This window comes from Halyomorpha halys, unplaced genomic scaffold (genome assembly GCF_000696795.3).
Source record: "Halyomorpha halys isolate HHAL.00 unplaced genomic scaffold, Hhal_1.1 Scaffold299.1, whole genome shotgun sequence".
Taxonomy (NCBI): Eukaryota; Metazoa; Arthropoda; class Insecta; order Hemiptera; family Pentatomidae; genus Halyomorpha; species Halyomorpha halys.
The window spans coordinates 1,169,677-1,183,321 of record NW_027107963.1 but is presented as its reverse complement, the minus strand read 5'-3'; the positions used below and the strand labels follow the sequence as shown (position 1 = coordinate 1,183,321).

At 30.1% G+C, this 13,645-nt stretch overlaps 1 protein-coding gene across 1 annotated transcript; it reads right to left on the bottom strand.

Moving 5' to 3' along the window:
• Positions 1 to 10,195: 10,195 nt before the first annotated feature.
• On the bottom strand, positions 10,196 to 11,718 carry Baldspot (elongation of very long chain fatty acids protein baldspot). Its single transcript, XM_014420981.3, has 2 exons — positions 11,256 to 11,718; positions 10,196 to 10,867 (listed from the first exon to the last, which is right to left on the bottom strand). The coding sequence occupies exons 1-2, from the start codon at positions 11,579 to 11,581 to the stop codon at positions 10,309 to 10,311; spliced, it is 885 nt and encodes a 294-aa protein (XP_014276467.1). The 5' UTR covers positions 11,582 to 11,718; the 3' UTR covers positions 10,196 to 10,308.
• Between the last annotated feature and the right edge of the window lie 1,927 nt (positions 11,719 to 13,645).

Here is a 13,645-nt window from a genome sequence, read left to right as displayed (position 1 = left end):
AAATTAAATATGATAAAAAGAATAAATACATAAACAGTTATTTTCTTCCAATTTTTATTATTGTAGATTTATTATTTGATAGTATTTTATTTGTAGTTACTTCTTAGTCATATAAAAAATTTATTGTTTCAAATATACTATCATTTATTATTGAAAATTTATTTCACGTACTTAAATAATTTCAAAAACCGCTATCATAAATATGAGTGACAAGGAATCCGATCTGAAGTTAATTAAGTGCTCTGCTATACACCCAACTGTAATGAAGTCTCAGAATACCGCTGGATTCAAAATTTTCAGTGAGAAGATCCAGGACCTTATTCTTTACTAGTTAAATACGCAACGGGTCATTTCCAGGCCAGTCACGAACGAAAAGTAAACGTTGGTGTATTTTCAATTACTACATTCAGGAAAAGATACACAGAAGTAGATGTCCTTTGACTAGTAGTCGTCGAACATACTAAAGTCCCAGAGAAATTAATTTTATTGTTCAATTATATATCTTAACGTGAGATCCAATTTCAAACAAAAAAAAACTTGTGCGATATAATTTCAAATAATTATCACAGGTACTGTTGTTACTATTATTATTGTTATTTACACTATAGTATGTCAAAAACTAAAACAAATATGAAGTACTTGGTTGTAAAATATAGTACCTCACATCAAAGGTTGAGGTTTTTTGATTAACTGGATTCTTAAGGGATTTTTTAAGAATTGTTAGGCAAATTGTGTTTTCGAAAGAATAATGTTAGTGATAAATTATGGTAAGTGATTTCTGGTTGGGTTTTTGTTGCAGACTTCAGTCAAAATATAGTTTCATATTTTGATATACATCAATCGAAGAGCTCCCTGTAAAAAGGTTATTCAAACATTTCTTGAAACTCATCAGACGTAAGAGAAAAATACCTTTTCTTTGACCTAATTAACATATTTAATGCTATAGTATAAATTAAAGTGGAAGAGGGTGATTAAATCCGTCGTAAGAAAGGGATTCCCCACTGGTTGTATAATCATATTCCTTTAACTCCTGTAATGGTGACTTAGTGCGCGATAAGCATTTGCAGTCCAATCGGCCTTCAATGAAAATCCCCAAATCACATTTACCTACTGAGTTGAAATTAATCCTTGTTCGTTTCAGAACAGATATTTTTATATCTAACAGGCATTCTACCGACTGAAAGGAAGCATTAATAGTAGATTTCACGATAGAGTGTCAAAATACAGGCAGAGTAAGAGGACATATATGCAAAATTTATTCCTTACCTGCAAAAAAAATATACAGAGATATTTAGCGAAAGAGGATTTTCGGTAAAATGGCTCAGGAACCATTCCTCTTATAGTACAAGAGCCCAAGAGGAGAAAAAAGGCAGTTATCTCACCCCAATTTTTGATTACTTAATTGAAAACTAGGTATAATTACTAGTCAAAATTGATGAGTCTGCCAAGTATAGGTAGAGGGAATAAAAAATAGCGGCTGTTTCAAAGCGACAAAAAAAACTAATTTTTCATTCGGAGCACTATATCTTAAAAAGTAGGAACAACACAAGAAAACCTAAGAGAACGTCATTTAAAGAAGAGTAAATTTTCTAAAATACGAGCCCTAATAGAATTATTTACGTTAAATATTTTTCGAGATATGGCTTCTTAAAAAGCAACATTTCATAAAAATGTTGTATGGGACGTACTGAAAGATCAATAGTTAGTGAATTTATTTTGAAAAATGTATAACTCAAAAACCATTTGACTTACAGATGTCTATTAACACTCAAATTAAAGTTAGTTTAATGAGCTATAAAGTAGCTTATGATGTTTATCTTCGTACGAGTATTAGTTTACATGAAATTTGCTAAAATAAATTGATTTAAAGTTATTCGGACAAATTTTTATTTGCCAGATTTACTATTTTATAGTAAGCTAAATTTCCTTTATTTTGAGTGCTGGCAGATATATGTGCGTCTTATGGATCTAGAGATATATTTTTTCAAAAATCAAACATTTTATACGAACTAGAAATTAACATATTGTGAGTTTATTTTGTCAAATATCATAAAAATTACTACTCCTACAAAGATAAACATAATTTGCTATTTTGTAGTAAATATAACTAGCTTTAATTTGAGCGCTGGCAGACATCAGTACGTCCAATAGTTTCTGAAATTAAGTTTTTCATAAATCAAACTTATTGTCTGAACAAGTATAAATCAAATTTATTTTAGAAAATATCATGAAAACTAGTATTTCTACGAAGGTAAAGGTCATAAACTTCTGTATAGTCACGTAGTTCCTGAAATATAGATTTCTCAAAATAAATTAACTAACTACTAATCTTTCAGTAGATTTTTAAGAAATTTTGCTTTTTAAAAGGCTATATCTCGAGAACTATTGGACGGTAAATAGCTCTATTATGGCTCCTATTTCAGCAAATTTACTCTTCTTTAAATAATGATCTCTTAGATTTTCTAGTGTTGTTAGTAGTTTTTAAAATATAGAGCTCCGAATGAAAAATTAAAGTTTTGAAACAGCCATTTTCTATTCCCCCTACCTATACTTGGCAGACTCATCAATTTTGACTAGTAATTATACCTAGTTTTATTAAAGTAATCCAAAATTGGGGTGAGATAACTGCCTTTTTTTCTTCCCGGCTCTTGTACTATTACATTAAGTAATTTTTTGAAGGGGCTGGGTGTTGAGAGGGACCAGTTTCAAAGCATAGCGGAAACCATTATTCCGAGCTCACTGGGAATCCTATATCACCACTTATATTATGAACTTAGCTGGGTAGTGTCAACTTTATAAGTCCGAGAGGGGAAAAACATGGAAAAGGAAGTAAAAAAGGAACAAGAGGGAAATTTAATAAAAATTCTACTATCCTTGAATAGTTGTCTTTTAACACTTTTATTATTGTCTAATGGACTGATCGGTATACTGTGTATTAGCAACTCAACACAGTTGAGCAGCCCTCCCTAAATGTTTTCGAGTTTCTCCTTGTCTGTGGTAACAAAAATGATAAAACTTTAGAACAATAAGTATAATATAAATTACATATCTAAAAACTGTTGAAACTGGACTTTGTCAATCTTTAATATGAAAGGCTCATTTGGAAAATTAGTACGGCGAAGTACTAATTTTCCAAATGAGCCTTTTACACTAAAGATTGACAAAGTCCAGTTCCAGGAGTTTTCAGAAAAGTGCTTTTAAAAGTTCTCGTCGTTCCGAAATTCAAACATTTTTCTTTTTAAATATTAAAAAATATAAAACAGTTAACTAAAATTTGCATTGTTCTCTTGACCATTTATTCTATGGTAATTTGTTAATGAATCAGTATTGAACATATTAAGAAAGATTTAGTCACCGGTACAACTGAAAGGCTCAAATATAGGTTAAGTGAAATTCAAAAAGTAATTATTTAATAACTATAAAAACCGACTCGACAATCGTTATCAGATGGCGAAACGGAAAAACCCACTCTATGCGCCCGCCAGTCTACAATCATTCTCATGTTAAAAAAGATCTTTTATTTGTGGGTCTTTCGTCATCCTCTAGTACCTTCTAGGACTTTCTTACTAAATATTACATTCTGTAAAAACTTTGGCTTTCTAATGGTATTTAACTTATGAACTATATAAATAAATATGAAAAAGACATTGTCATATTGCGACCAGTATATGAAGTACAGTGAAACTCTTAAGCTGAGATTTATGGTCCCGTATCGTTAAAGATAGAATTTGTAAAATAAGAAAGCCTCTTCTGTCTTCTTAGCGTGTATTTGGGTGGACCAAGTAACCTGAAAGAGAAACACCATCCAATAGCACACACTGTAAAACTCACTCAAGTTGTAAAACATAAACGCTCAACCACTACATTCACGTTTTAAAATGAAATCTAGTTTCAGGTTAAAAAAAATCTCACAACGCAGGCTATGCTAAATATGAAACTATATTTCAAATAGGAGCTAAAAAAGAAGGACCGAACTCCTTCAGGAAGGAGGAAGTTACAGGGATTTCCATAATTTGTATTTGTTAAATTGTTGTGTATATTTTGATTAATTTAATTTTACAAAAAAAATTACTTCTGACCAAGGAAGGTTAGACGCATTTCGCTGCCAGAATTTGTTGTATATGGAGTCTGTAGTATATGTTTGATTAATCAATATTCATTGTTCTAATTAAATATCTGTTTACGGTAGGATACGTCTTATAAATCCTCATGAAGTTAATAGAAAAAATACATATATATAAATGTCACTGAGGATCAAATGTTTGCACTAATATAAACTAGTTAATGTAATTAAAATAATATATCAAGCTGATGACTGTACTAATTATCAGTAGTCGTCGATGAGGCAACTGACTCGAAATACACCACAAGCCTTTTGCAGCCAATTAAGTAATTTTCTTAATAACCAATTGAAATATTTTGAATTGTGACCGGTGATTCTTAAAGCAGGATAATTGCTTTACATGGTTTATTTCAGTACTGTCGATCGTTTAATTACAACTGCACTTTTATCATATTTCGTATGAGCCACTAGATAATTTATTTTACGTGTGTTATTTGGTTCTTTGTTCAGTTATTTTTCTATGGTGTATATATTTATATGATTCTGTAACTATCTAGCTTTAATCAAAAGTCAGTTATGGAGGTCCCTTTTTTCTAGAATCATTGGGTTTTTTATTCATTGGTCATAAGGAACAGAACAACGCGCAATTTATAGGTTGGATGGGAGGGGAAGAGTACTCGGTGAAGGGGTGCCTACGTATTACAATATTCATTACGCACTCCAGTAATGCAGACAGGGTATAGGGGTACCACAGATAGAGTACCACCCTATTCTAATGCTATGGTAGAGGGTCTGGTTTTCATTTCGTGGGCCCACCACAGATGAAAAGAGCTGGAATTCCCCAGGCTGGATTCGAACCGGTGCCGCCGCTAGGTAGCAGAGACATGAGTTGAGGCGTCAGCTTAGTAACCTCATGTTTGCAACGGCGCCGGGTCGATTCCACCATGGGCGGATGGTCCACGGAATTAAAACTAGACTCTCTCGCTCTGATTAGAATAGGTCGATGACCTATAGAATAACCTCCTCTCTTTCCTATATCAGAAATGACCAGATAGCATAAAAAAAATGAATGAAATATTTCGAAGACATACTTGCCTATAAATAAAACCGTGTAGTCAATGGATATCCCAAATACTATAATATATAGGGGGAAAGTAGCATAAAGGAAATTAAATAAAGGAAATAGCATTATTTGTCTTCTTCATTTGTTAATAGACTTTTTTTTTCTGTACGACGCACAATTTTGAAGTGAAAACCGAAAAAGGGATCTTTCAGCCATCCCTACCTCCAAAAAAAAAATAATTTGGAAGGGGTAGAACAGGGATTTGGTATGTTCATCCCCTGTCTATCCTTAACAAATAATTTATCCCTCCCCGTGTCCTAGACAATCCCTTCGTTGACTGCACTAATAAGTATAAGACCTCTTACACACTAGGAAACTTGGTCGGGCGATCGTCTCTCACTAGACACTGCTCCGAAAGCCCTCTCGAAGATTGGTCGTATACTAGTAATTACACTATCTGAAAAGTTCACTAGACACTGGTTCTTCGGATTTCGAATTATTGATAAAGTTCACTTGATAATACAATTAAAATAATAATTTTAAAAAAAATCAAAAAGAAAAAGTGTTGTTTTAACATAATTGGTTATGTTGAAAAATAAATATGTAGACGAGGAGAGGAATGTTTGGTGACTGACTGGTCGATGAGACCGCGGCAACCTGTCCATCACGGCGACAGAAGCACATTGCCCTCCTCATATCTGTCCGGTTATTTTTCAATACAAATAATCATGTTATAATTATTTGTGCCGACAGAAGGTTTTTTCCTTTGCTCTTCTTATTCATATAAAATCTATCCTTACTGCTACCTTTAGTTTCATTAACTTGTCTATTTATTTTTATTATTACTATCACCTCAACTATGGATAATTCAAAATTTATAGGACGTCAGAAAAACTTCAAATTATCAAGATTTAGAACTAAATAGAATGAAACGTGTCATGTACAGAGCATAATTAAAATATGAAATAGTTGATTTTTAAATTTCTTTTTAATATTAGAAGATTATTAGTAGACCGTATTTAACTGATTGTAGGAAAATAGTCGAGGGTGTGGTGAAGGAAGGTACAAAATAAACTATTTATTAGAAACCAACATTTCGCCCCACTTTGTAGGACTGAATCCTGAAAGATGTAAAGTTTCACCTTCACTTAACATCTTTCAGGATTCCCCCCTGAAAAACTAATAAATTGATTTTTTCTTAATAAATTTGCATGCGTTGATAAAAATCACCAAAAAATTGACATTATATCACTATAATGGAAACATGAATCCAAAACATTTACATCCTATTTCGTTTAATTTTGCACCCAAGTAGATTTTTGGAGCCTGAATTCTTAAATGGACCCGATACGACAGAAAATTACTTTGTTTTTAAGTAAAAAATTGACAAGAAAGTAATAAATTAAATCTATTAATAACTTTTATTTATTAGTAATTGTGCTATATATAATTAAGGATTTAAGTTGCGAATTTAAAAAAGGCTAAGTTAGGACAATAATTTTTAAAAAAAATTAATCTCAGTGAAATTAATTAAGTGAAACATCTTCAATGAAAAAACATGTTCAGAACTTCTGCACGCAGAAGAGTGATCGCCTCCTGTAATAGGGGCCAAATAAAAGGAATATTGAAATGGAAGAAATATTTCTGAACAAACCAAATCATTCTCATATCAATGTACTTAATACTTTTTTTCTTGAATATTTTTAACCAAAAAAATGATGGAGCAATGATACAAAGGAACCTGCGTGCGGTCAACGTAATACAAGTTAGAAAGGACTCCCCTCCCATGACGCAGGAAACTCCCTCTCATTGGCTCTACCACATCACCTGATGTCAAACATTCCGAGCTTCGTGCCGTAATAGTTTCTACTGCCTAATGTTGTATTTCTTCCACTCAAAACTAATATTTACTAAGACGAGCGTGTCAATATTTGTTATCTGCATGAGCAAGGATTTCCCCGAAGAGTGATCATGTCACAATTGATATCGAGTTTGAAACCTATGCAAAATAAGACTTTTAGAGCAAAGAACTCGCATTCATTAGAATAAATTTGATTTATCATTCATTCATTTATATATCAATAGATCAATACATGTCCTGCCTATTCATCAGATGTTTATTACATATCCTGCCAGCCTATTCATCAGTACAATGATAAATCGCTGCTTTCCTTAGTGCATAGTGGCACATCTAACGAAAAAAAATGTTTTTTTCATTATTAGTATTCTATAGATTGCACCCTGGGCAGTGGTTACATTTTTACAACCTAAATAGCTTTGGGACACTAAAAGTGCCCACAGTAGAGAAAAACCCTCTGCCTATTATAATACCTTTGGAACAGTCCATTTCAAAATAAAACCAGCATTCTACCAGTCCTGCCAATTGAGTAAACACCATTATTTAACGAAATCCATGGATGAATATTCCAAATGAAATAAAAATCTGTTTAAAGTTATATGCAACAAATAGGTTTATAAATTGGTATAATAATAAACATAATTTTGGTAAAAATATAAGTTGGAATACTATATATAAAGGATTTCCATACTTTAAAGCATAAGTTGTGAACAAGTAGCATAATTTTTATTGAATGATTTGCTTTTATTTAAGAGCAGAACTATTTTTAAAAATTAATGTCAAGAAAATAAAAATTATAATTCTTAAATAGTCTAGTCACAGTTTTTTAAGATATTAATGGGCAATTAAAAAAAATCTGTTTACCATAAAGAGCAATTAGCAAAAGAAACATTTTTTCCACAATCACATATAAGACCAAAATATTCAGCCACTAGAATTTGTTTGTTTGCAAGAATTGTAATCGTTTCAACTTATTCATTTTCTTTCCAGTTAGGGTTACCTGGTTGAGGATGCAGCTACATAGCAATTTTTTTTTTTAAAGCACATAGGGAAAGCAATGTGTCAACCACACTCATGTTGACAAAAATAACTTTAAAATAAATAGATAGGGGTACTTATAACCAGCAAATCAGCTACAGTTGAAATCATCGAAGTAATATAATAAGTTTTATACACCATTGCCTAATAAGCCTGGATGAACTGGGATATTTTAGAAAATAATCCCACATTTTTGTAGTAGCTTATATATATATATATATATATAAGCTACTACAAAAATATATATATATATTGAGAGGGTCATCACAATCAGCCTAGAAAATATTAACCTTATTAGAAAGTCCCATTTGATTTCACAATTAACTTGTCACATTGCAAAATAAATTCTTTTTTCCAATAAACTAGGTTTTCAAACTAGCTTAAGAGAATTTGTAAAAGCTAATATTCAACAGGATTCGTTTTTTATCAAAATAATTATTTTTTATAGCAATACTATATTGTTTTGTTTTTATTAGGCATTGAATTGGTCAACTCTCTTATAAGTAACAATTAGCACTGAAGTACTCTTCAGCTTTAAATAGTCTTTATCATTAAATAATTTTTATTTAACTAAAGAAAAAAAAGTAAATTTCTTTCAAGGAGCAAATATATAACAATAAATATCAATGAGAATCTGAACCTCAACATTTCACATTAAATTCTTACTTACTTCCTCAACCATTTACACTCTATAACTAACTGCTTAGCAGCTCAAGGCACATTATGGATAAAAAAAAATTAACTAAATGCTTCAATCAATAATATAATCTTTGAACCATTAGACTAGGATAATAAATGAAACAAAAATCAAGTTAACAAATTATATTTTTTGTTCAGAACAAAAATTTCTTTTTAACAATGTATTAAATTAAATAAATAAACGACTAGTTCAACTTATCTCTAAGCATTTAAAGAACTTCAAAAATAATTACATTCACATTATAAAAACTATTTTTTTTTTGCTGGTTTTTAAATTTTATTTTCAATAAAACTAAGCAAAATTGTATTCTCTGTGATACAATTTCCAGTTAAGGGCCATGTAAATTTTACACTTGTGTGGCATATGAATCACTTCTGTCAAATAGGTATAAATATTATGTATATTATTTACACATGACTTTACAATTGGCAGTCAGAAATATATAAACATTTTTTTACAGGTTACAAATAGTTTATCGATATCCACATAAATAATTACAAATAACAATAACTAAACAAAATTCAGGCACATAAATGCATAAAATATAATCACCATAAATTAATAACTACTATTTAGTTTTAAAAGTGAATATGAGTTAATGAGAAGATTCCAATGAATTAAAAAAGCATCATAAGAATCTTTCCACACATTTTGGTTTCTTAACAAATAAATCAATCGCAGAACTACTGTACCCAATTTTATAATCAAAACAAACATATAGTTCATCCTGGAATCAAAGCATTTACTTGTAATGCATTCAGGAATGTTAATGAAATTTAATTAATATAACCCATTAATTTAAAAATACATCAATGCATAAATGGAAGGCAAATTAAGTTATTATATATTTATCACATTTATTGATTAAAAAAAAAATTACTGAAAATTTCTAATTTTCATTTCAAAAATTAATCTTATTCACTGAAGCTAACTCTATCAATAAAAATCACTAGCTTTATTTAAGAAAATAAAAAATACTATTACACTAAGAACATTGTTTTGGTATTAAACCATTATTAATTTAGAATTATTTAGAAATCAGACATTCATCATATATTAAGAGATAATCCTTTAAGAATTAATCTCAATAAAATTTAATCAAATTAAAAAAGAAACAACAGATCTATACTCATACATAACAATATATCTATGTAAATTGTTTCAAAAAATCATTTTGAATTATATAAAATTATATGATCACTAATCAAAATGTAACTTCAATTTAACCCAGTTAAATTGAAGTTGCATTAAATTAAATTAAGTTTAATCAAGTTAAATTATGTTAACATTATCACATGATCAACTTAGTTCTCAATCATTTCGGGTCTGATTATCAGACAAACGTTTTCAACATTATTAATTAATGTACTATCATATCATGAAGTATCCACATGAAGAAAACTTATTATGTTATATTATTAAAACCTCAAAAATACAAATTTTCTATTTATTTCTTGATTTTTGAAGCACAAGAACATACAATGATATTGTATGTAAAATGATAAAGAAGAAAAATATATAGAAATAAGAACTACAAGTTTCCTCTTCTACAGTCGTATGTATACTAAATCGTATATTTACTTATATTACTGATATTTGACTTTTCCAATTTGTTGATTACTTGTATAACCACCTGGAACATTATTTGGTGTTTTCGATTTTTTACTGTTTTCAGCATCTAAATATGATTTATAAAAGAATCTAGCAAATAATACAAAATAACTAAAATACATGGCAATGGAGAGCTTAACATTCATAGTAGACACATGGCATGGTTGATGCTCCTGAAGATACTGAGCTGCCCAAATATTCACAGTACACCCGACAACCATCTGAGCTATTTGGCATGTAGTAATGAGCATAGCAAAACGTCTAGGTAAGCGATATCCCATTGAACGAAGTGCATAATATGTGTACATAATAGAATGTACACAGAAATTCATAACTACAAACCACCTGGCAGTGGCAGTGTATTCAGTGTAGGAGAACCAGGAGTACAAAAACACTGTTATGTGATGATACCAGTGCAGGAATATTAATGGTTGTTTTCTAAGAACAATAAAAACTGTATCACCAAGTTCAGGGAGTTTCGAAAGAACAAAGAGCCACGTCCATACTCCAGCAACTCGATCATGCTCAATAAAGCTGTAACAAAAATATTTTTTATCTTTTCTCTAGATAAAATATTTTGAAAAAATAAAATAAAAGTAACAACTAGCTATGCTATTTAGATGAAAAAGAAAAAAAAACCTTGAATGTTATAGGTAGGACTAATTACGAAAGTAAACAAAAATATTTTGCAATAATGCTGTGAAGGCAGATTCTTTTGATTCAATGAATCCTAATGCCGTGAAAAATAATAAGATTCACTATCAATAATTAAGTGATTCCTATAACATATTAAAATCTGACTAATGATTTTGATTGAAAGAAGTGTGTGAGCTTCCTAAAGTATCTTATACTCATTAGCACTAAAATGAGAAGATGAATAAAATCCTATGATATATATTGAAGTGTGAATCAATATACATACCTTGGAATGCATATTGAATGGTAAACTCCATAAGTCTTCAAAACATGAAAAAGTTCTGGAGCAGTTCTAAATGCACCCATCAAACTAAATGCAGCAAGTAAAGAGTTCCAAACACACAAAACTCCTTTCAAGTTAAATCGAGGTCGACTTTGCATATAATGCTGACCACCAAAAATTAAAATCATATATAATCCACAAATATAGAAGCTAATAGTCCAATTCTTAGTCATCCATACTCTTGTGTCCTGATGTTCAAATTCTTCTTCAAAGTTAAATATGTAGGAATAATTCCTATTAGGAACATCATAATAGCTTCTCATTTTCATCAATGATTACTACCACACGTTACTAATAATAAATAAATGCTATTTTGTTACAACAAATTAAAAACGTGTATTATCTCAAATTAGAAGGCAATATGCAGTAAAGTTTCTTTAATAAAAGTAAATTTCTACCGCTAATACAAAGCCGGTTCGTACACGGCACTAACGTTAACTGACACAACGTTCTCATCTAACAATCCGCTAAAATACCCAGTTCCCCCACTCCTTTATAAACACACTTAACCACTACATGGAGTGGCCAAAAAAATAAATAAAATAAAAAATAAATAACTGCATAAAACGATCTATAGAACTAAACGAACTCCCACACCATTCGAATAACGGCAACGAAAAGGAACTGACGAGATTGAGTGAGGGTAGGGCTAGATAAAGGCCGCTTCACGAGTTAATAACTATCGATATGTTCAGCTTAGCTATCGATATGCTCTTCTTCAAATGACAAATAAATATTAATTTCGTTTCTGAATATTGATTTAAATGAGTTTATTCCTTGTAAAACAGACCAGAAAAAACAATTTCTATTAATTTGCACAGAAAAAAAAATGTAAAACCTTTTAGTTTTTAACTTCCTGAGTTTCATAAGAACCTCTATATAATTTTTTTTTACATGTAAAAAGGATAATAGATCGCTACTAGGTTATTATAATAATTGGTATTAATATTATTTTTCTTATTGATGAAGTTGGGAAGAATTTACCTCACTAAAATTAAAATAAACCTTCAAAGAGCTTTAAAATACGCTATTTAGCGTTTTGATAATAAAGTTAAGTAGAAACCATAATAAGAAGAGTATACAATGCCGACATTTTATTCACATGTGTATTAATAGCTAATTTGTTCAATTATAACAAAACGAAGAGTCTTTCGATGAAGTGAGTAAAAAAAGAGAGGATTGATTCACAATATGTGAAGATTTCAGAGTACAGTGGATCCCCAAGATTCCACAAAATTGTTAACGAATTTGATTGCGTTTGCGGAAGTAGTCAATCCAGGTTTGATGAATTTTAGGGAGCGCGTGTGTGTGCTTCTATATTACAACTTGATTCTTATTTCTATAGCAAAGTTTTGAGTAAATCTTTGAAGATTGATACATATAGTTAAAAACGAAAGCTTACATACACTCAACAAATTTATCGCATATCCCTTCTTTCTGTTTTTTCTCACTAAAAGATTATTTTATTTCCAGAAGTACAGGGTTAAGAAAATATCTCATAGAAAAGTCGTTTGATAATTTTTACTTAGAATAAATAAATACAAGTCACCTTAGGACAAAAGTCAAATACACTTGTAAACATAGAATTGATTACGGTTTAGATTCAGATAAAATTATTTTTTTCTAATTCATATAGCTTTCAAAAGTGGAATTAAAATTTTTAAATGACAATTAAAAGTTAACATAGTAATTACTTAATTTATATTATTTATATATATATAACAAGCTTGAAATGGAATGAAGTTCCCAATGCGGAGCGAGAGATTATCATTTGATTCCGAGAGGAAGGATATTCTGTCCGTGAATTCGGAAAAAAATTAGAATAAATCTGGCTAGTGTTCTAACTGTAAGAGGAAAATATAATTTCACAGTAGTTTTAATCAATTAACAAAAAAAAAACGGTAGACTTAAAAAACATTCAATTCTGCGATGGACAGAATTTATTGAAACAAATTAAGTCTAATCCCATAATAATGGTTAAATAGTCAGCAACATATGTTGCTTCTACTAAAGGATTAATGTACACTCCATAACAGAAAGAAGAATGAAACGATAACAAGGGTTTTTCAACCGAGTGGTAAGGAGAAAGCCCTAAATATCATTTTAAAAAAACATTATGTTTTGGAATTAAAGATTTAAATTATTAGGACAAAAGATCTTTATACCATATATGGATCATAGTTTAACTTGGATGGGAAATGATAATATAAATAAACCATGGAGGAAGGAAATAAAAGAAAATCTGAATAAAGACAAATATCATGGCATTGAAACATATTATACCCATGCACATACAAACGGTGAAGCATGGCAGTGGATCTGTGATAGATTGG

What these genes read in the sequence shown, in the direction of transcription:
- Baldspot (XM_014420981.3), bottom strand. Translation starts at nt 11,581, where the DNA reads ATGAAAATGAGAAGCTATTATGATGTTCCTAATAGGAATTATTCCTAC. An exon ending in CATTCAATATGCATTCCAAG is followed by an intron (nt 10,868 to 11,255) that starts GTATGTATATTG and finishes TTTTTGTTACAG; the next exon opens with CTTTATTGAGCATGATCGAG.